We start from the raw sequence: 25131 nt of genomic DNA, 5'->3' as shown, positions 1-25131 counted from the left end.
GTTCAACAAATACTTTTCTTGCTACCACATGTCCAAATGCAAACGATCCAACAGTTCTAAACTACGTCTTGCAGGATTTTTTTTCGTCGGACATTAAACCCAACATTGTGAGGATCGACATCTGCTGTCATGGTTGTGTCGTTAAACGTGTTCTCATCCGCTGTGTCAGGTGTCCATACCACGCAAGTATCCAAGATGAGTGTTCTTGGTCTCTTTTCCATACGTCATGAGATTTTCCTGGTAGGATCGGTAAGGTTATGTATCCATGATAATGCTGGCTAGTTTGTTATTCAAGTACAAATCCACTTCACTGAACAAGGAATGCATGACGTTCTTGAAGGGAGCATCGGCTCCTGGAGTTGTGTTATCATTTTTTCACTTCGACTTTCAAGTACAAGTAACTGCTATTCAGATCGATGTAATCTTCGGGTTGTTCTTTGATTTCAAACTCAATGGGAGCTGAATCCGTCAAAGAGGAGACGGGATGAAATTCGACCCATTGGGATTTTTGCATCGTCATCCTAGTAGGTGGCATGGCAAACAGATCCAGTTCCGACTTGGAACAGGCGAAAAACTCTCGGTACATCATTTTTGTTTCTATGATTGAATAATCAAAAACGTCTAAGTCTCGAGCATGTCTTTCTAGCTTTACGAGTGTGGAAACGTCTGAAGGGGTGTTTTCGTCATCTCTTCCTGCCTTGTCTTTGCTGTGCTGTACACAAAGATCAAATTGAGTTCTTCGTTCACTTCTACCGGGGATCCAAAAGCCCTGTAATAATCCATATTACTGTTGATCTTTGCGCCAGAAGTTTGTGCTACCATCTGTGGATGTCCACCCAAAATTTCAAACAATCTACCATTAAACCTGAGAGACAATGTGTTGGTATCCTGAAATTGTATCATTAGGCTACGAGCCACATTATAATACTCAATCTTAACACTTCTTTTATCTCTGATCAGGGCGTTGCCAAAGGCTAACTCGAACCTGTCATCAATGGTGTCCACCAAATGTTCACCACTAAAATAATAGCCTGACGAAATTAACAACGTGTAGATGCTGAATGATGGATTGCTTGCTGAATTTGTGTCACCTGAAAACCCAATTTTATTCATTTTTTCTTGCAATTGGACGTTGATGATTTCGACCTGGAAAATGTTTTAAGTTTCAGTGATGTTTTTGTGTGTTGGGCAAATAATTTTCACCAATGCCACTTCCCAATTTTATTCGTAATCTAATTGGATGTCCTGAGGTAATTTCGCAGTGTAACAACACAAAGTATTATTGGAAAACACCTCCATGGAACTGTCATTAGGTAAGGTTAAGTAAAATTGGTTGTTGTTGTTCATAATTCCAGAGTTCTGCTGTCCGAGTGGTCACTGGAAGTCAGAGGAGTGTCTCCGCCCAAAATGTTGTTGTTTTGTTGCTGGATTGGTGACTGACGCTGCACTCAAGTTTCCCGTTATTACCGTTCGAGGAGTATGTCAGGGAAGGATTGGGAAGAAGGTAAACGATGAAACGGCTCAATAAAATGGTCCAAAATTGTTTGTATCCTTGTTGCAAACTCAAATTGGCAATGGACGCACCGATGACACAATACACTAAAAAGATTTGGCAGAAAAAGACGATTTGCTTTTAGGCACACGTTCTCCACATAATACCCACAAGGGTTGCTTTTGTAGATCTTGCAGAGAAGAACTGGGTGAAGGAGTGGTCACTGCATTGGTAGCGGTAGCTGAGGCTGTGTGGAAGGGCATGATGGTCACTTCGTTTTATAGTCGATGACTTGCGAAGCGTCGATCCAAGAATCAAAACTGGGAGGATATCCTTTCCAACGCACTTTGACTTCATTGACACGTCGTTTTCTCTCTTTACGGGTTCTTCGTTCGAGAATTCTTTCGATGTCGTACACTTCGTCTTCTTTTTTGGTGACGTGTTGTAACTCGGGCAAGTAAAACGTTCCTTTTAACACTTCCGCGTTCATGTCTTCCAATTTATAGACGACAGGATGACGATCACGCACTCTTCCAGTGACACGAAACAATTCGGTGTCCTGTTGGGTAAGTAACCTTTGTCGAAAGTGTGTTTGGCTTTGCCAATGCGCTCCCAATCTCCTACTGCCAACACTCCACCTTTCTAGGGGACAGCCACCGTTGGGAACGTACCAAACAGGCGCTCAGAAACGGTCACTTCGTTGTCGGGAGTCACTTCTTGGGGAGCACGTCCAATGCTTCGATGGTAAGATTGGTTGTACGCTTGAACCAAGTGTGGTAAGACGTCGATATAATTGAGAGTGTGTTGATGCGTAAAAAATTTCTACATATGTTATTTCAAAGCGCGTTGAAAACGTTCCATGATGTTGGCCTTGGTTTCGAGATTCTCGGTTGTAAAATAAAGCAATGTCTCGTTTCTTTAATTCTCTTTGGAAAGCTTGGTTCAGAAATTCGCTGCCTTTGTCTCTTTGCCATCAAAGAAGGTGACGACCGCTTTGTTTCAACACCAGTTGGAGGGCTCGCACTAACTCACTGCTCGATTTGGAAGTCAATGGCACGACCCATGCAAATTTGGAAAAGAGATCGATGACACAAAAAATATTTGTAGCCACGATTGTATGTGGCCAAATGAGAGACATCGGCTAAATCGGCTTGCCATTAATGATCAATGCCCTCCAGTAAGTCACCCACTCTTCGCTGATGCTACATTGGATGGGGCGAGAGGGTGGCTTGGAAACGGATTTACGTGTCTGATGTGCCACGGAAGTAGAAGTCGAAAGTAGTGGTGGACGTGGTAATGGAATGGTTTTGGTCTTCTTTTCTTTTTCACTTTTGGTTTCCCTTCTCTCCTTTTCACTTCTGTCGAAGGAGGAGTGGACATCATCTTTTGAACCCAAGCTTTCGGCTCTTCTCGTTGGTGTGCGGGGGAAGGGGTCAACAAGGACGCTGCAAACTTACTAGGAATGGGAGCTGCTGACGGTGTTTGAAAGACTTCTCGTACCTCTTCTTCCTCGGTCTTTCGTGGGGTTGCGTCTATCTTGACCGCTGGGGGTAGTGGTGGTAGTGGTGGTGGTGGACTTTTCATCAGGGTCTTAAATTCTTTCAGAGCCTGTAAAGATGTTTCGTCTAAAGCTTTCTCGTGAAAGAGTTGTAGTCGTTTGAAGAGGTGACCTTACTTTTGCGATTTTTCTGTTTCGGACAAATCGTTGCTATCCATCAACGACTGCAATTCGTGTAGTAGTAAATAGGACATCTCGGTCTAATTGGAAGGCAAATGTGGGCTCCGTTGTTCTTGCCAACAATGGTATTCCATCCATCGTTAGTAAGGCACTAAAGCTCGTTTTCGTCCTTCTATTCGATTTAAAGGGTCACGTCAGAGAACTTTGGACTCTAGAGATCCCTTTTATCTTCGTGGTTCTTTTATCTTGATCCCACGAGTCCTCCCATCATCGTTTCCAATACTCCTTTCAGCAAGGGTCCTAACAACAGAGGCAAAATTCCTCCGCGTTGTAACATCTTCTTCTGTTGACGAATGGGTATTTTCTTTTTAACCATTTGGCGAAGAACATGACGATGTTTGGCTTAGCATTTTTTTCTGGTGTTTAGACAACGGTATCATGCCGTTCAAACAACATTCGCACATGGTATCGATTTCATCTTTGGAGACGGTTTTTCTCGCATCGGTGTAGTAGCTTTAGACAGGACGGACAACATGTCCCCATGTTTGATTAAACGAGGAGGCAGACCTTTCCTTTTCTTTCCTTTGGGTTTAGAAGAGGGATGGCTTCTGGTGGGTGACATCTTTGTGTCTTCAGGAGCACAAAAACACTGATGTCCATTCTTTTCCTTGGGCCTTTTTATACTGGAACGCGTCGCCACTGATTGTCTTTACGTCGTATCAACTTGATAATAGGCATCACGCGTCGTGAAGGGGTTCGCCACGGACTAAATCGGGACAGTTCCTGCTTGGACAAATCCAGTAAACTGTGTAACATGCCCGATCTCTCTTGGACTTTAATTTTGAAAACAGATACTTTGCGAGCAGCTGTTACTGCAGCTAAAGAGGAGGAGGGTGTCACCACTGGAGGAGAAGATTTGGGATACGCGGGTTACCATTGTTTCATCAAATGAGGAAGAATGGGTCCCAAATTGGGTTTGGCAGGCATCACCAACAACGGAGAAGTGGAAGAACGTGGGGCTACTAAAGACGCGGTGACAGTCGCCGCATGTCGTGGTTTGAGAATGTAAGGTTGCGTCCTGGACGAAGTGTCTCTCTTGCGGGTACAAGCTGTTTGCTGGGGGCTTTTCTTTATCTGGGGACTTTTCTTTTTCTTTTTCTTTGGGCTTTTCTTTTTCTGGGGTTGTGACCTGGTCTTGACACCGTTGATCTTTTTCTTCTTTGGGCTTCGTTTGGCTTTTTTGGAGTGACTTTTTTCTTGGGGAGAACTTTGGGGCATTAGGTTCTCATTTTAAGAGGGAGCGAATGATGACACCTCCTAGAGAACCGATCCCTCCAGGTTTCAAAATGATTTGCATTCTGGTTTGACTGTCGATCAATCAGTTGTGTCAAGGCTAGTTTGTTTTTGTCAAGAAAATGTTTGGTTTGATGACGAATGGGAATGATGCCTGGCAGTAATTGACGTTCTGTCACCGTAAACCATCGTAAGACTTCTTTGAGACTGGCTTCTAAGACACGAGCACGTATTTCTGGATTTTTTTCTCGACTGATGTCGTACAAGGCAAGAATTAATTTGACGGGAAGATGAGACTGAAGGGACATCATATTAACACTGTGTGAGACAGACCCAAAGTGTCGGATGTTTTTATAGATTTGTTTTGTTAAGTCGACGTCGGGGACGTGTACAGGACATGCCCTCCGTCTTGACACCAGTGGCAAAACAGATGGGTTCGAAATCGCAAATAATCGGGGCTGGGGTGGGTTTTAAATCTACGAGTAAATAGGCGTGTGGAGTGTGAGTGGCATCGTCGCACGCATGAGTCAGCCAAGGCGTTCCTGTTTGGCTAAGACTTGCACTTGCGATTTATCTCTAGGGTTTTAAACAAGACCACGTAATGAGCACTGAGACGGATGGTGCGATGGGCTTAACTTTGTTGAAACAAATGTTGAGTAATGTAAATGACACCGGGATTACGATGGTGCCCTTTGCGATTAAATCACAGTTTAATTTCTTATTCGTCTTCTCCAAACATGTCGTCGAAAATGACCAGATGGGTTTGACTGGTGTCAGACACGATTCCATCGTCTTTACTAGGAATGCCTTCCACAAACACAATGGAATCGCCTTGACTTTCTCGCAAGAGGCTGTAAGCCGATTGCCACTCTTTGTAACCCCACACGATTCGTTGAGGTGAAAGATCGATCAAATGATGTTCATGTTCAATCAAACGTTTGACAAATTCGGTTTTGCCTGAACCACTAGGTCCAGCAATTAACATGTTAAAGGGATGACGAAGATACAGGGCCTCCCAACTTGCACGATCTAAGTGTTCGTCGATGACTTTCAAAGTGATGTAAGAGGCAGGAGTGACAGCAGAGGTAGCTATAGTGCAAGGAATGTCACTTTTGACACAAAGACAGAGAAGACACGAGTTTTTATAGTTTTTCAGGACACGTTTATTTAAGTTAAAATGGAACAACACGTAAGACAAAAATAAATAAAAGCCAAATGGTTAAGTACAGCAATAAAAACACATCAAAACGATCAACGTGGAATATAAACAAGTCACTGTGCAACATGTTTTTGGTAACCAAGGTGTCCTAGGGACAGTGTGTAATGTTCTTACAGTAATGCAGGTATCCTCACAGAATGGTCTTTCGGGAATATCCATGACAGTCCTGTCCTGAAGGGAATGGTTGTCCTCGGTGACGTGTTCTTCTAGCACTGTCACTAACACATATTTAAAAGTTACTTTTTTTCCTTGGACGCTTGAATGGAGGATCAAAAATCTTGAGCATATTTGGCCATTTCTTTGGTCCAAGCCTCAAAATCCCAATTTTTCCAGTCACGTACATCTGTCCAATAGGGGTGTAAGTCACAAGCTACACAAACACATCGTCATACACACCTTCAGTACCTAAAAGTTGACGAATCTTGCTTCCCTGTAGAGGTCGAGAAGTATCCAAATGAAAACGCAAGGCTTTTAACAAAATGAGTCTCTCGTGGACATTTAAAGGGGCCACTTTCATGTTTTATTTGGTGGTAAGTACTGTTCGTAAATCGTCCACAAGGAACTGGCTGGTAAACGAAATCCCAAAAAGCAAGTCACTAAGACACACACTAAACGTCGACCCCAATTCAAGGGAAACAGTTCTCGTAATAAGGGTTGGTATTCCTCCACCGTCTGAATAGTGTCATTGATTTCCTTCCACGGAATTTATTGAATCACGAGTGATAAAGATTGTGGCATGGTAGCCCGTTTTATACCCTCTTTATTTGGAGGTAATAAGTGTAATTTCTGCACAGAGATGATCGTAAGCTCGGAGATAATCCAGTTACGGATATAAATGATGTAGTCACTAACTTGCACGTCACATCTCGTTCGAAAGTGTCCTCTTCAACTAAATTTACGTTGTGTGAAAGATTTTGGTAACCCTCTAACTCTTCTTCTGGAATTCGTTGCAGTACGTCTACCTTGTAGCAAATATAATCAGCAGTAACAAACCAATCCTTTGTGTCAATGGGCAGTTGATCAATGTCTGACCGCTGGAACACTTTCATCTGAAACAGTCCTCTTATAGCATTCAGGTACCAGTGGTTTAAACACCGGTGACGTAAAGGATGCAATTGTTCTTTGCGTTTCATTTGTATTTTGACCAGCTCTCGGTAAATGCATTCTCTCAACTCCACACGGAAACCACGAATGTTCTCTTGTAAAGTATCCATGATCATGTTAGTCAGTATTATTTTATTTAAAATCTTCTCCTAGAGCGAACGTAATGGACATAGTGAGTAATTTATGACTACTGCCATTCAGGGTAATGGCCAAGAATGTCAAAATAATCTTCTAATGTAAACGGTCTAAAGCGGAATAATAGGATGAACGCACATTTGATCCAGATAAATCTGACACGTTTGTTGACTGCTTTCACTTACCTCTTGTGAATATCTCGAAACAAACTTCTACAGTCACCCATTGAGATTTCTCTGTGGCAAGTCCCTGCCAAACGTCGTTGGAGATCTTCCCTTGCTATTCGTTTGGTAATCCTTGAATATTATTTTTAAATGGGATTTAACTACTGGTCTCGGTGTTGTCCAACGTTTGACTCTTAGCGAAGCTGGTTTCTTAAACGACATGGTATGTCACTTCAATAACTCGGTCCCACTAAAGGTAGGTAGTGACAATTCGGAGACCATCGAGCATGGTAGGCATGGTAGTAGTAGTAGTTGTAGTAATTATAGCAAAGTTTCCATGATGCTTTACTGCATCGCTGAGGTCACAGCGTACAACATCGCTCTCATTGCAAGGCACATCATCGCACTCCTCTTCAGAATCACCGAACTTGAATGTTGTCTGTTTAAAAGGATTCATCTTTCTCGTTTGGTCTTGGTAGTTACAATGAACTATATGTCTTGGACGTTTTCCCTTTTATACTAGCCGTAAGGAAGTCTCGAGCTTGTACATCTGTCCTTTTTATATTTAGTTTTGGAAGTCTTCCGTTTTTCTTCTTGGAAAACGGTACTATCTTCTCTAAGGTACCGGCATAAATGTACCGCAGTGTGATGGGTGGAAAGGCCATAGAAAGGTAAGGACAGTGCAGAGACCATCGAGTATGTTACAGAATAGCTGAGTCTTTATAGATACATCGATCCATTCGTAACTTCAGACCACAACTGAAACACTGTACTTCCAATCCCAATCCAGTCTCAGGTCGCAAGTAGACAAATCCTGTTCTAGCTAAAACATTCGAAGTAGGTAGTCCTTCCCTATCCGTAGGCCATGCTTGAAACGTTTCCAATCGACGTGCACAATCACAATAGTCAGGCAAAAAGACAGGAAAATGGTATGGTTTGAACTTGGAGTTTTCATTGGATCTATCATTCGATTCTTGCTGTGGCGAAGTCATCCTTCTTGTTGGTGGCTATCCTCTTGGAACCTTTTTTTCTATACCGACATGTCCATACGGTAAAGTGAAGTGTTTGGGAAGTCGCACTTGCTTCTGGTACACGATTTGATACACTTTTTTCAAAGGTCGACTGACGATTTGGTGAGTGGGTAAACGTACAATATTATGCGGTTCGTAGGTGGTCAACCTAACGTATCCATCCTCTCCAGACTGCAAGACTTCTTTCAATACGCCAAAGTTCACCACTCGACTGGTGCGATAATTGTTAGTCAATCCTTTCACTTTACACTCCGTGTGCACTTCTCCTTGTTTGTCCCGGTATTCGTAGCCGTAATTTTTGGGACCGCCACTAGCAAAACTAAGAATCTTCTCGTCAGGGTGTTCGTCTGTCCAGGCTCCTAAACGGTCTCCTTCGATGTCAGGGTGACGTTGACGTTGACCCGGGCGATCGATGTAGTTGCAATTGTGCGTGTCAAAGTACAGGACACGATCACCTAACAGTTCTCAAGCTTGGTACAATTTTAAGCGAAAATCGGCTGTCACGTAAGCAGCATTGATAACATTTTCAAATTCGTCGGCTTGTACAAAGTCCAGTTCTTCTTCGTCATGACTAAGATCAAGTCCTCACGAACGACGTTCAAGTGTTTACTGGCAGGCTTTCCCACGTACCCACGCTAGCCGAGCCTGGGGCTCGAACCCACGCAGACAGAGGTGAGATGGCAGTGATCCGGAACGGTGAGCGCTTTAGACTACTCTGTTCTATAAAGTGTATAGTCTGAGAGAAATAAAGTTGATGAATCCCACGATGTGTCTCATAATAACACTTCGTGCTCTGAATACTACTCATTGGATTCGTTTGTGTACTGATTTCTTTTGCACTAGAAAGGAATGGTAAGAAGATTTCAGTAATAATTTGTTTCCACTTTTAAATTTACGCTCAAAATATGTAGACTATTGGTACAATAATTATATTAGAAAGAATTATACCCGAGACAGACCAGAAGTTACCGTTTAAGGTTTTTCAGTTAGCAACATTTCTTTATAATGACCATTTTGATAACTGTCTCGCGATATATACATTTATGCAATTGGATCTAACTACAAATGGATATTTGCACACGAAACCTTTAATAGAAAGCAGCAACGGTTTGTCTAATTCTTTAATATTTTAGAGAAGCGTGGTAGCGGGACTTCGTAGTTATATTGAGATTGGTGTGGGTGGGTATATTCTTTACCGTAATTGCTCAAACCTATCTTGGAAAACACACCTAACAATTAACATCTGTTTGCAAATACATACATACATACATACATACATACATACATACATACATACATACATACATACATACATACATACATACATATATAGAAAGATAGATAGACTGACATATAGATAGATATACAGCATTTGTCCACAATATGTGTTTATTTCAGTTCGATACTTCAAAAATATCACAGCTTTCTGTGTCTACTTGTGCTGTTACAAAGAGTAGTCAAAAAATAATAATCCCAATTGATAAAAGAACGCAACAATTTGTCTCAAATAATTTTTTTATCTTGACAGCTAGTCGTAGTGACGTTTTATCTATGGTAAAGAGGGAATGGGATACAATTATTCTCCGATTCAGATGAGCCAGTATGCTTTAATTGTATTTGATGTTGTATGGTGCTTGAGATACAGTGCTGCGATTCTGAAAGATATTTGCCTTTTTCATTCAAGGTAGACTGAAGTATACATTCCTCAGCTGCTAATAGTCAAAACACACTAACACTAATGATTACAAAATGCGTACTAAATGTTGTGTATATGGCTTAGGTAATAGCAATGTACAAGTTAGATATGATAGTCTTTGACTGTGAACGTTATTTACGTTTTGAAGAATTTGGTGGAAAGTGTCTCATTTAACCTGTGAGAAACAATTAAATTATTTAGCCCAAAATGTATTACTACAAAGAACAACATCTAGTTAGTCTAAATATGTGTTTACACACACACACGCACACACACACACACTAAGACAAGTTGACTTTTCAATAATGAAGACATACAGAGATTTACAAGGCCACCCTTTAATGGGCAGTTTTATTTTGTGTGCACTGTTTTACTTAGTGACGGGTTTTCAAACTTACTGCACTACCCAAGTAGCTTGCATGAATAATGCTTGTTAGATTTCTGTATTGAAAATGCAGAAGTAACCATAAATTACCAGAGCTTGAGCCAACAATGAGACCAACTTAGTTTATTCTATTACGTATTATTGTCAAACCACCATTCTGCTTAATGGGAATATATGTATTTCATTCAAACGTAGATATCATCATTTAATCTACTGTGGGGCTGAACGGCGCAAGCTGCATTTGCCGCTCAGGGGTATAACAGCGACGACGATTAGACGATGAAATCAATGTCGATGGAGCTATTGGTTCGGTCTGCACGTTACGCCTGTCGAATAGCAATGCTAATACAGTAACAGTGCGCTGCTACTGACTCTGGCATTATGTCGATGATGCGTATTACGGAACACATATGCGTGTGTTCCATCTCACTATTCACAATGCTGTATTCTATTTGAGAGGACTTGTAACGTCTTGAGTTATTCTCCTTGGATTTGTATTATATAAATTATAATGTCATATTTTAACTAAATACACAAAAGCAAAGAGGAGCTGGCTGTCTAGTACAAGCAGAGACATACTGAAAGATGGTGTAGACAGAACTCCAGTGTATATGCATGGATAGATACATGACATCAATGACCGGGTGATATAAAAATAGAAAATGCATATGCACACCAAGGCGAACACGCGCGTTCGCTTATATAGGCAGAGAGAGGACTGGAAAACAAGAATAATTGCAAAGTAAACTTAATCTGTTCTTTTCAGACCGTTGTGGCGTAATCTTTAATTCAAAGTAAGAACTATCAGCAACATTTGGATATATGTATGCTAGGGTATTTTTGTGTTGACAAACCTGGAGTTAACTGTGGACTCGCTTTCAGTGCTCCTTGCAAATAATCAGGGAAGAAGAAACGAGGCGTAGAGGAGTCTTTGAAGACGTCAGGAATAATTTATGATATTCGGAGAGTCTATTGGTGACTGCTCATGAATTCTACTAGGAAATTATGTGGCAGGACACGTTTGTTTTAGTATTCTGGAAACGTAAACAACTTGAAATTCATACCATAAAAAATGGATGAAGAGTGCGGAAAGAAACCTCTACTGCAGGCGTTTTCTACCAATGCAGTGCTACCCATTTGAAATTTAGTTTCATGGAGTACTCCTGAATAGAATTCATAAAAAGGTTCTTCACTTGATTAGCATTCCTATGGATATTACAATGTCGTCTATAGATCTTATCATCGGTATGACTCGGACATTAATCTGTGTCAAGCTGCTGGTAGTTGGAGTATTGACTGGTGAGTAATTCTTGTATTGTTCCAATCTAATCTTCTATAACAGCCGAACAAAAACAGTCATCAAGCAATTTAGAATCACAGACACTATAATGATCCTTTGCTAGGCTTCTAACTTGCGGATTTCTATAACATTGTGGCCCATCTCAACAATTTCGTTCTAAAGAGATCAGATTCATTGATCAAAGTACGGTCTGTTTAAAACATAGGAAAATATGGGGTGTGGTTTATAAATATTTGTAAACAAAATTCTCAGTAATCTATTTAAGAGTACATGATGTGTCAAGTAAAACTAAAGAGTACTATGCAGACAAATGTTAGTAAAAATTCAACATTCTATTTGAATAATTATTTATTAACCAGTTACATAATAATACACATTTTTCGGAAGTATCAAATGAAAGGGTCTTCAAACGTACAGACAATGATACAATGTAATATTAGCGTTGCCAGTGCCAAGTCCTACTATCATCTTAAATAAAATAAAAAGTAGTACTTCTTGAGTGATATAACTGTTTATATGAATGTCTTGTCTTTCCTCAAAATTAAACCCAAAACCGAACGTTTGAACATTCGGTAAGAGACAACACAGTACATATCAGTATCTCATACTTATTTAGAACATTTGATTGCTGAATCGTGAAGTCGTATATTTTCATTTTGTCACACTGTATGGTTTTCTTTTAAGCTATTTACGCACATTCCTGGTATTAGGACCACTTAAAAGACAAACATAACATTACATATTTTACGCAAAAGCCATTTTATCTGAAGGGATTGTATAGCTCTCATTCTTCATTTCAACTAAATCTATTAAACGGTTGCTTAAAAACAGAGCTTGATTTCGCGGGAATCTGTAAGCGCTTCATACATCGCATGCGACAGGTTATTAATCATAATCTTATAATGAAAACCGTCTACTTTTAATCCATTATGGGAGTCCACATCGACAATATTTCCAAAGGGTATTGTTTTCTTTCCCCGCAAAGAACTCAGACTGGCTATGACAACAAACTCTCATTAATTTTTCAGCGACTGCTTCACCTGCTGCCATAGCCACTATTCGACAAAAATATTGTTTTATTAATGTAATGCATGTGGAATTGACTGCTTAATGCAGTTGAGATAAAGATATGTACTGAATGCATCAATAGCTGAGTGATGTTGTACATACCTTTGGTTAGAATTCAAAAGAAAGTCGCTATATGGTGTCATTTAAAAGAACTTCTCATTGTAATAAAACACGTGAATTTAGCAATTCCAGCTATGGCATGCAATACAAATCGCTTCGTTGAATTTAAATACTAGTACTGTTGAGTAGTTGGGGGGGGAGGGGTGCGACTCTCGACCAAAGAGATTCAAAGATAACATGGCAAAAACAATGGCTAGAGCTGGTGAAACTGTTTTATGATTGACGAAAGAATTAGAATAAAACTGTTTAACCATCTGAGTAACTGAAATAGTGTGAAGATGTTGCCTCTAAACAACACAGTTTGTGTCAATAATTGTAAGATACGCTTGTGTTAATAATTGTGAGATGAAAGATTTAATATTATTATACCACCTTGTTTCATTATAAGGATTGGTCCTGAATGGATACCACTGTTGACAATTTTTTTAATATAAATATTATGCGACATAAGTCTGAGATATTTCTTGTATGCCTGACGCTCGTTAATACTCTCATACCACCTGTTATTATGATCTTTCTTATGGTCGAAAATACATTTTTATTCATACTAGAATCAGAAACCAATGAAGAGACTTTAATACAAAACTTTAAGTATGAAAATCGCCTGATAGATAATCCCTGATTTACATGCGAAGTAGGAGCAGACAGCACATAGCATTATCTTTTCATTTGCACCCAATACACATTTTAACGGCAAAGTCTAATACATAGTCTAAAGGACTCGCTGTACTAATGATATTGAAAAATGGGGACCAGTCTAGAAATGGTGAAGATGTGTGTGTGTGTGTGTGTGATTTAGATTTGTAACGTATCTTTAAAAAAAAATATCAGTCATATCGCTACGATGTCTGCAGTGTGGCAGTTTAAAGTGATGTCTAGCCCTGGGGCATCATGTCGCAGAAACGTAGTATGAAGTCCCGACCAGTCCTAACACTTACATCTTAATGCTGAGCTCCTAGCGAGGCATCTGTTAGTACAATTTTTAGCAGTCTTTGGTAATGACTCGGCCGGGGTTCGAACCCACGATATCCCGCATCCGGGGCGGACGCTCTAACCACTAGACCACCGGAGCGGTCGAAATGGTGAAGATAAAATAGAGTATAAATAGGTTTGGATGGCCATGAAATTGCAACCCGACCCTTTTGCATAATTTAGTAAATTCAGTCTGTTTAAACTAATTCGCTCGGAGTTATAAATGGTAAATTCGTAAGGAACTTTTTGTTATTCTTTTTTTAATGAATAACTTCCAAGTAGTGGCTTCGAAAACAATGCCGAAAATAGCTTTTCATTCCTAAACATTCACAACTATTCTCATCCAAAACATCAAAAAATTTCAAATTCATTTCCGGTCCTAATGGGATGGAAATAAGAATTTAACAAAACAGCAAAACGAGATGAAAACTAGCACACAAAAAAGGACTACAAACAACCAAACAAAAAAAATGGCTGCGCAAATAGCCTTTCATGTCAACATGACCAGGTCCTTTAAGTGGGCCAGAATTTCCGAGTCGGAAACCAACGACCTAAACTCAAATCCGATAAAATTAGTCAACAAGACTTCTTCTACACCTTCCAAGGTCAAAAGGTCACAAAAAAAGCTTACAGAACAAACTCAAAAACATGAAAAATTAGCTATTTAATGCGCTATTTACTTAATGACCCTTACAATCTACTATCAAAAAAAATTAGCACACGTTATTAATATACATAACAACATGCAGAACTGCATAAACGGAAGTAGAATATCAGTTTTAGTCAATGATGTAGCTTGTATTTTACAGACATGGTAGTTTATCGTTAACATCACGAGAAACATCAATTATTATTATTATTATTATTATTATTATTAGCATTATCATTAGCATTAATTTGTATTCGTATCTTATTCAAATATAAGCAAGGGCCAATTTAATAGATTATCTGGTGTACCAGACCTTGATAAGTTTTGCTGTGAAAGGTATAAAAGGGGCATGCCATATGTGTCGAAGTACGCAACGTATGGAGAAAGCTAGATGATACGCATGGGGCAGATGAACAAAATCGTTGATAGAAATACTAATATGCTTTCCTAAAAGACCCAATTAACCATAATTAACGTCGCCATATCTCATTACCTACAGGTGAATGGCGCATGGCTGTTAAGTTCTGCCCAGATCCGATCCGAGTGGTCATACAGTGTTACATAATGTGGTGAAACATGTTGGCATTTTTGCTATGAACAGTGCCACAATTTTGTAAATACATCTTAACTTTGATCTGGAAAAGCTGAGACTAAAAAGTAACAAATATAACATTCATTTGGCTTAAATGAAAAACCCATTTTATTATTAATTTGAGTAATATGCATACACACTTTCAAACATTAAGGTTACTTATATAAGACGCTGGTAGAGAAATGAATATCAGCGGGACTTAACGCAAATTTCAGAAAGGTTTTAAAAAAATCATGTGAACCCAGTATTAATTATTGATTTTTTAATCATTGTTTGAATCTTTATTACTGTTGCCGGTTTAGCTCTTTCACAAAGTAACTAATATGGTCAAGTAATTGGTCATTTGGATTCTTCTCTGCAAGGCTGTATATCACGGACTAATTGTGGACAGGAGGGGAATTTCCTTTGATTTATCAATACCAGTCAAATTAACCAGTTGTCTACTATGGTCAAAATAATGCTTAAACATGCTAATGTTATATTATGATGACTGGTATGTAAGTTTCTCAGCTTTTGAACGTTGCATCTGTTGTGCGTCATCGGCCTTATGAGTTCCTTGGACTCTTTTTCATCCATATCGTAAAGTCTGTGACATCTTAATGTCATTCATGAAAACCTATATTTAAACTATCGAGTAAACAAAAGCACTAGATCATACAGGTAAAAACTGCATTTAGCCACGTCTCAATCGGTCCAGCTGATGGATAGAATGTATCATGCATTATTCAATGCATATAGCATTTTTATCAGTAACTGAATCGTAAATTGAACATGTACTTTCCGTGGAACCAAACTTTGAAGCTGGTGACGTTTTAGCAAACATGACACATTCACAGTCAAATAATTACTTATATTTATAACATTCATATCACATAACCAGCCGTATCTGACGACAAAGCCCATGTCACATATCATAATGAATCATAATCCGTTCAGGGGTGACCCTAGAATAGCTGAGAGCAATTTGCGTCTTTGGCAAACAATGCAGTGGGAGTCCACCCCCACCTCCGAATAATTTCTCCTCAAAATTTGGCGCCCTAGGCACCCGCCTAGTTCGCATATATGGACTGGACGCCCCTGAATCCAGTCAAAACTACAGATAATAAAAGATAAATGACTTTGCACAGGTACGATTTTGATTTTGAAACCGTCATATATTTAAGACCCTTAAAGCTCACGTGCATTCCAGAACCATTAAAGATATTGGTTAGTTACGTCATGGCTCTGATATGATTGGGTCGTGATGAGCTCGTCTTTATACGGTGTTGACATATGGGAACAGTATATTCGTATATTAGTATATTCGTGTAAATAAATGATACTAACACTCTAACTGTAATAACATTTTTAACCTCAAATGAAATTAATAAGTGTACAAGTAATAATAAAAGTTGAAAATAGCGAACTTCGTGCTAAAAGTATTGTCTGTAATTGCCAGGTCAATTTAATGCAATTTTAGTTACTGCAAAACAAATTAGTTTAATGACCACCAAAATGGGGGCTAGTTTCTTCGATAACTTTACGATTATTTTGATAAATTCCTGCTATCCGTTCATTGTGACAGACAGGCAGATTGTTTTATTGTTTCATGAAAGAACATTTTTATAACATTTAACAATTACCAATCCGGCCTAAGAAACTGCAACTATTAAAAAGATGACTTTGCAAGAAAAAAGGCTTGGAATAATCAGCAAGGTAGGTAATTTAGTGCCCCCGTTTCGCAAAATATAGAATAATTGCCGATTACGAGATCGGTACATTTAGTATAATATAAAAATTGATACATTTAGTATAATATATAATTGAAGTCTTATGTCAGAATTAACTTAATTGTGGTCCGCTCCTTTGGTATAGTGTTTAGAGCGTCCACCTCGAATGCGGAAGGTCGCGGGTTCCGACCCCGGCCGAATCATACCATTGACTTATAAAAATGGTACTAACATTTGCCTCGCTAGGCGCTCAGCATTTTTTTAGTGTTAGGACTGGTCTGCCTGGTGTCAGGGTAACGTGGCTGGCTGTGACATCATACTACATGTCTGCGGCATGATGCCCCAGGGCTAGACATCACTGTAAACTGCCACACTGCAGGCATCCTACAGACATGACTGATATTTTTTTTAAAGATACATTACAAATCCATTTCACACACACTGACACACTTAATTTTTATTGCAACTACCCGATCTCTTCTCTGATTATTTTTTTAACCCTATCGCAACAATTGTTTCTTTTGGTGAACTATATTACAAAGGCAGACCCAGAGTCAAATGTCAGTTACACGTGTGCATTTCTCTTTTCATGTATGGTAAGTATATAGCCAGCTATAGGGCGGGGATCTCAGTACTTTACGATATGGCCCAGTGGTAACACCTTCTCTACCAACGTCATGATGGAGTTACTAATATAATATCTAGTGAGTATTCAATGTCTGCCTGATGTAGGTACCAATCTAGTAAGTATTCAATGTCTGTCTGATGTAGGTACAAATCTAGTAGTTTGATGTAGGTACCAATCTAGTAAGTATTCAATCTCTGTCTAATGTAGGTATCAGTCTAGTAAGTATTCAATGTCTGTCTGATGTAGTTACCATTCTAATCAGTATTCAATGTCTGTCTGATGTAGGTACCAATCTAGTTAGTATTCAATGTCTATCTGATGTAGGTACCAATCTAGTAAGTATTCAGTGTCTGTCTGATGTAGGTACAAATCTAGTAAGTATTAAATGTCTGTCTGATGTAGGTACCATTCTAGTCAGTATCCAATGTCTGTCTGATGTAGGTACAAATCAAGTAAGGATTAAATGTCTGTCTGATGTAGTTACCAATCTAATAAGTATTAAATGTCTGTCCGATGTAGGTACCAATCTAGTTAGTATTCAATGTCTGTCTGATGTAGGTACCAATCCGGTAAGTATTCAGTGTCTGTCTGATGTAGGTACCAATCTAGTAAGTATTAAATGTCTGTCTGATGTAGGTACCATTCTAGTCAGTATTCAAAGTCTGTCTGATGTAGGTACCAATCTAGTAAGAATTAAATGTCTGTCTGATGTAGGTACCAATCTATCAAGTATCAAATGTCTGTCTGATATAGGTACCAATCTAGTAAGTATTAAATGTCAGTCTGATGTAGGTACCAATCTAGTAAGTATTAAACGTCAGTCTGATGTGGGTACCAATCTAGTAAGTATTCAATATCTGTCTGATGTAGGTACCATTCTAGTCAGCATTCAATGCCTTTCTGATGTAGGTACCAATCTAGTCAGCATTCAATGTCTGTCTGATGTAAGTACCAATCTAGTTAGTATTCAATGTCTTTCTGATGTAGGTACCAATCTAGTAAATACTCAATGTCTGTCTGATGTAGGTACCAATGTAGTAAGTATTAAATGTCTGTCTGATGTAGGTACCAATCTAGTAGATTGATGTAGGTACCATTCTAGTAAGTATTCAATGTCTGTCTGATGTAGATACCAATCTAGTAGATTTTTCAATGTCTGTCTGATGTAGGTACCAATCTAGTACGTATTCAATGTCTGTCTGATGTAGGTACCAATCTATTAGATTGATGTAGGTACCATTCTACTAAGTATTCAATGTCTGTCTGATGTAGGTACCAATCTAGTAAGTATTCAGTGTCTGTCTGATGTAGTTACAAATCTAGTAAGTATTCAATGTCTGTCTGATGTAGGTACCATTCTAATCAGTATTCAATGTCTGTCTGATGTAGGTACCAATCTAGTTAGTATTCAATGTCTGTCTGATGTAGGTACCATTCTAGTCAGTATTAAATGTCTGTCTGATGTAGGTACCAGTCAGGTTAGTATTCAATGTCTGTCTGATGTAGGTAAAAATCAAGTAAGAATTAAATGTCTGTCTGATGTAGGTACCAATCTAGTTAGTATTCAATGTCTGTCTGATGTAGGTACCAATCCAGTAAGTATTCAGTGTCTGTCTGATGTGGGTACCAATCTAGTAAGTATTAAATGTCTGTCTGATGTAGGCACCATTCTAGTCAGTATTCAATGTCTGTCTGAAGTAGGTACCAATCTAGTAAGAATTAAATGTCTGTCTGATGTAGGTACCAATCTATCAAGTATTAAATGTCTGTCTGATATAGGTACCAATCTAGTAAGTATTAAATGTCAGTCTGATGTAGGTACCAATCTAGTAAGTATTAAATGTCAGTCTGATGTAGGTACCAATCTAGTAAGTATTCAATATCTGTCTGATGTAGGTACCATTCTAGTCAGCATTCAATGTCTGTCTGATGTAGGTACCAATCTAGTCAGCATTCAATGTCTGTCTGATGTAGGTACCAATCTAGTTAGTATTCAATGTCTGTCTGATGTAGGTACCAATCTAGAAAGTATTCAATGTCTGTCTGATATAGGTACCAATCTAGTAAGTATTAAATGTCTGTCTGATGTAGGTACCAATCTATAAAGTATTAAATGTCTGTCTGATGTAGGTACCAATCTAGTAAGTATTAAATGTCTGTCTGATGTAGGTACCAATCTAGTAAGTATTCAATGTCTGCCTGATGTAGGTACCAATCTAGTAAGTATTCAATGTCTGTCTAATGTAGGTACGAATCTAGTAAGTATTCAGTGCCTGTATAATGTAGGCACCAATCTAGTACGTTCTCGATTTCTGTCTGATGTAGGTACCAATCTAGTAAGTATTAAATGTCTGTCTGATGTAGGTACCAGTCTAGTAAGTATTCAATGTCTGCCGGATGTAGGTACCAATCTAGTAAGTATTCAATGTCTGCCTGATGTAGGTACCAAGCTAGTAAGTATTCAATGTCAGTCTGATGTATGTACCAATCTAGTAAGTATTCAATGTTTGTCTGATGTAGGTACCGTTCTAGTCAGTATTCAATGTCTGATGTAGGTACCAATCAAGTAAGAATTAAATGTGTGTCTGATGTAGGTACCAATCTATCAAGTATTCAATGTCTGTCTGATGTAGGTACCAATCTAGTAAGTATTAAATGCATGTCTGATGTAGGTACCATTCTAGTCAGTATTCAATGTCTGTCTGATGTAGGTACCAATCTAGTAAGAATTAAATGTCTGTCTGATGTAGGTACCATTCTAGTCAGTATTCAATGTCTGATGTAGGTACCAATCTATAAAGTATTAAATGTCTGTCTGATGTAGGTACCAATCTAGTAGTTTGATGTAAATACCATTCTAGTCAGTATTCAAGGTCTGTCTGATGTAGGTACCAGTCCAGTAGATTGATGTAGGTACCAATCTAGTAAGTATTCAATGTCTGTCTGATGTAGGTACCAATCTAGTAGATTGATGTAAATACCATTCTACTCAGTATTCAATGTCTGATGTAGGTATCAATCTAGTAGATTGATGTAGGTACCATTCTAGTAAGTATTTAATGTCTGATGTAGATACCAATATATTAGATTTTTCAATGTATATCTGATGTAGGTACCAATCTAGCAAGTATTCAATGTGTGTCTGATATAGGTACCAATCTAGTAAGTATTAAATGTCTGTCTCATGTAGGTACCATTCTAGTCAGTATTCAGTGTCTGTCTGATGTAGGTACCAATCTAGTAAGAATTAAATGTCTGTCTGATGTAGGTACCAATCTATCAAGTATTCAATGTCTGTCTGAAGTAGGTACCAATCTAGTTAGTATTCAATGTCTGTCTCATGTAGGTACCAATCTATTAAGTATTCAGTGTCTGTCTGATGTAGGTACCAATCTAGTAAGTATTAAATGTCTGTCTGGTGTAGGTACCATTCTAGTCAGCATTCAATGTCTGTCTGATGTAGGTACCAATCTAGTAAGAATTAAATGTCTGTCTGATGTAGTTACCATTCTAGTCAGTATTAAATTTCAGTCTGATGTAGGTACCAATCTAGTAAGAATTAAATGTCTGTCTTTTGTAGGTACCATTCTAGTCAGTATTCAATGTCTGATGTAGGTACCAATCTATAAAGTATTAAATGTCTGTCTGATGTAGGTACCAATCTAGCAGTTTGATGTAAATACCATTCTAGTCAGTATTCAAGGTCTGTCTGATGTAGGTACCAATCTAGTAGGTTGATGTAGGTACCAATCTAGTAAGTATTCAATGTCTGTCTAATGTAGGTACCAATCTAGTAAGCATTAAATGTCTGTCTGATGTAGGTACCAATCTATAAAGTATTAAATGTCTGTCTGATGTAGGTACCAATCTAGCAAGTATTCAATGTGTGTCTGATATAGGTACCAATCTAGTAAGTATTCAATGGCTGTCTGATGTAGGTACCAATCTAGTAAGTATTCATGTCTAGGTACCAATCTAGTAAGTATTCATGTCTGTCTGATGTATGTACCAATCTAGTGTATTCAATATCTGTCTGATGTAGGTACCAATCTATAAAGTGTTAAATGTCTGTCTGATGTAGGTACCAATCTAGTAAGTATTCATGTCTGTCTGATGTAAGTACCAATCTAGTAAGTATTCATTGTCTGTCTGATATAGGTACCAATCTAGTAAGCATTCAATGTCTGTCTGATGTAGGTACCAATCTAGTAAGCATTCAATGTATGTCTGATGTAGGTACCAATATAGTAAGTATTCATGTCTGTGTTATGTAGGTACCAATCTAGTAAGTATTAAATGTCTGTCTGATGTAGGTACCAATCTAGTAAGTATTCAACGTCTGTGTGATGTAAGTACCAATCTAGTAAGTATTAAATGTCTGTCTGATGTAGGTACCAATCTAGTAAGTATTCATATCTGTCTGATGTAGGTACCAATCTAGTAAGTATTCATGTATGTCTGATGTAGGTACCAATCTTGTAAGATTTCAACGTTTGTCTGATGTAGGTAGCAATCTAGTAAGTATTCAGAGTCTATCTGATGTAGGTACCAATCTAGTATTAAATGTATGTCTGTTGTATGTACCAATCTAGTAAGTATTCAATGTATGTCTGATGTAGGTACCAATCTAATAAGTATTAAATGTCTGTGTGATGTTGGTACCAATCTAGTAAGTATTAAATGTCTGTCTGATGTAGGTACCAATCTAGTAAGTATTCAGAGTCTGTCTGATGTATGTACCAATCTAGTAAGTATTAAATGTCTATGTGATGTTGGTACCAATCTAGTAAGTATTAAAGGTCAGTCTGATGTAGGTACCAATCTAGTAAGTATTAAATGTCTGTCTGATGTAGGTACCAATCTAGTAAGTATGAAATGTCTGTCTGATGTAGGTACCAATCTAGTTAGTATTCAGAGTCTGTCTGATGTAGGTACCAATCTAGTAAGTATTAAATGTCTGTCTGATGTAGGTACCAATCTAGTAAGTATTCATATCTGTCTGATGTAGGTACCAATCTAGTAAGTATTAAATGTCTGTCTGATGTAGGTACGAATCTAGTAAGTATTCATGTCTGTCGGATGTGGGTACCAATCTAGTAAGTATTCATGTCTCTCTGATGTAGGTACCAATCTAGTAAGTATTCAGAGTCTAAATGATGTAGGTACCAATCTGGTAAGTATTAAATGTCTGTCTGATGTAGGTACCAATCTACTAAGTATTCAGAGTCTGTCTGATGTAGGTACCAATCTAGTAAGTATTCAGAGTCTGTCTGATGTAGGTACCAATCTAGTAAGTATTCAGAGTCTGTCTGATGTAGGTACCAATCTAGTAAGTATTCATGTCTGTCCGATGTATGCACCAAGCTAGTAAGTATTCATGTCTCTCTGATGTAGGTACCAATCTAGTAAGTATTCAGAGTCTGTCTGATGTAGGTACCAGTCTAGTAAGTGTTAAATGTCTGTCTGATGTAGGTACCAATCTAGTAAGTATTAAATGTCTGTCTGATGTAGGTACCAATCTAGCAAGTATTCATGTCTGTCTGATGTAGGTACCAATCTAGTAGATTTGGCAATGTCTGTCTAATGTAGGTACCAATCTAGTAAGTATTCATGTCTGTCTGATGTAGGTACCAATCTAGTAGATTGATGTAGGTACCAATCTAGTAGATTTGGCAATGTCTATCTAATGTAGGTACCAATCTAGTAGATTTGGCAATGTCTATCTATTGTAGGTACCAATCTAGTAGATCTGGCAATGTCTATCTAATGTAGGTACCAATCTAGTAAGTATTCAACGAATATCTGATGTAGCTACCAATCGAATAAGTATTTAATGTTTGTCTGATGTAGTTACCAGTCTAGTAAGTATTCAATGGGTATTTGTCTGTTTCGTGATCTGTAATGCCTATATAATTTGCCAAAGTGGGCAAATGCACCAAGAGTATTTATTTGCTTCACGAATGAACTCTGTTTTAACATTCAATATAAATATACCTGAGTGGTGGTGTGAAGATCTCAATAGCTTCACAAATGTGACCCAGAACCAGATGAAAAATGGTGGAAAAGCAACTCATGGGCTCATGTTGTTTGTGTACATGTTATCCTTGGGTAGATACTGTCCATGCACACAAAATCTCTGCATACTCGATTGTTGGATGGAGATCTCAGTAGTTTCAAAGATCGGACCCTATCGGGTTGCACCCCACCAATGGGGATTATTCGAACTTTCATAGGAGTTGACGCAATCTACATGTATGTGCTATCGTAAAGTCATTTCTGATGATAATTACTATAACTTACATATGCAGCCATATTATCGCGTTGTCATCTGCCAGCTTACCCAACTATAGTGTGATATCCGAAACTGACATCTGCTGCGGAAAACATGAATTAGATTAGGGAAATCAAATTCATTTATAATGATGCGTATCAAATTTAATTTAACTGATGCACAAATCATGTCAGTTCCAAAACGTAACATACATTAGTCCTGTAACGGATTTATATTTCATACTGGAAACATCATCCATCTTGACTGATAGTCGCTCAAGCTTGTAAATATGAGTTGGAATGAGAACGTAGCAAGAAGACATTTTTCATATGTCGTGGTAAGGACTGAATGTTCATCAAACAAAATTGTCATGTTTCAGTTACATATTTTTGTTCTCAGTTTGGTCCATCTTTGCATCAGACTAGAGAGAACATCGGCTGAGCAACACAAAATAACAGATATTGAAACTGGCAAATTTTCTTTCTTTAGTTCAAGTGATGCAATACGAAATATAATGAATATTGCCGTTGCTCTGATACACCGATGATCCAGTAATTTCAATAACTTTAAAGTTGGATAATCCGTAATTTCATATACTCTGATATAAAATGTAATCGGGTTAACGATGCAAAAAAGTGAAAAAGACGTTATCTATACATTTTGTTATAATACCGTTTAAATTGAAAACAATGAAATGTTAAATTTACTGAAACCTACAAATGGAACACGACATACCCTTGATGTCAAACTTGAAAACGATGATTAATTACGTAACAATACCATTTACAACCGAACGCAAATATTTGAGAGATAAACATAACTTGATTTATTTGTGTCCCTGTAACAAATGTATATACGGTCATTAAACAACAAAAACGTTTACTACCTTGATTGACACCGCACTCTACATCTTTTACTTTTAATAAAATGTAATACACAATACACTCAAAATTAAATTATTTGAACTTAAAGTTATAAGACGAGTATTGTACTGAACATACATATGCTCAAAATTACTAATGTGCATAAGCAAATAAAAGTATTCGTGTGTTATAAAGAACCTCATTCGTGTATTAATGTATTTCTCACGAGCAGTGCTTATACTATATATCTGTAATATTACTTTCGATTGAGGGGAATTGCTGGTATGAACGTAATTCGTGAGGAAATAAATTGCTTAATAAATTCTGCCAACAGTAATTTTCTCTTGTAATATTTTCATAATGCCATGGATGAAAGGTTTCTTAAAATGTCATTGGTGAATTTCGGCAAAAGTAATTATATCATTAGGTTTAGTTTGTTATTAACATATCTGAGATAAGAGAAACTTTGATAACGTGGATTTTTTTGTTCATGGATTATGCTTTCATATAATATCCTCTCTCTCTCTTTCTCTCTCTCTCTCTCTCTCTCTCTCCATGCCCATTTTAATATTCCTAAGTACAAACAAAAGCTAGAAAACTTCAACAAGCAGAATTATCCCCACACGTCCCTTTCATAATGACCGCTCCCGAGATCTAAGTGATTAAAGCGTCCGCCTTAGATGCGGGATGTCGCAGGTTCGAACCCCGGCGGAGTCATGCTAAAGACTATTAGAAATGGTACTAACAGCTGCCGCGCTAGAC

The 25131-nt window shown here is 38.1% G+C and overlaps 1 protein-coding gene across 4 annotated transcripts in view; it reads left to right on the top strand.

Annotated features, from left to right (window-relative positions):
- The first annotated feature begins 10486 nt into the window (after window positions 1-10486).
- Window positions 10487-25131, top strand: part of LOC149801837 (zwei Ig domain protein zig-8-like) — a 127692-nt gene continuing 113047 nt past the window's right edge. The window contains exon 1 of one of the 4 annotated variants that reach the window (XR_016420726.1): window positions 10487-11496. Coding sequence is in view for 3 of the 4 variants with exons in the window: in XM_089956209.1 (XP_089812335.1) it covers window positions 11406-11496 (91 nt within the window). In the remaining variant the exon portion in view is untranslated. The remainder of the gene's footprint in view (window positions 11497-25131) is intronic. The other 3 variants (XM_089956209.1, XM_089956211.1, XM_089956210.1) reach the window with 3 other exon arrangements.

The sequence above is a fragment of the Sinohyriopsis cumingii genome, chromosome 4 (genome assembly GCF_028554795.1).
Source record: "Sinohyriopsis cumingii isolate HCF-2022 chromosome 4, ASM2855479v2, whole genome shotgun sequence".
Taxonomy (NCBI): Eukaryota; Metazoa; Mollusca; class Bivalvia; order Unionida; family Unionidae; genus Sinohyriopsis; species Sinohyriopsis cumingii.
Note: the sequence above shows the minus strand (reverse complement) of the source record. Positions and strands in the feature narration are given on the sequence as shown.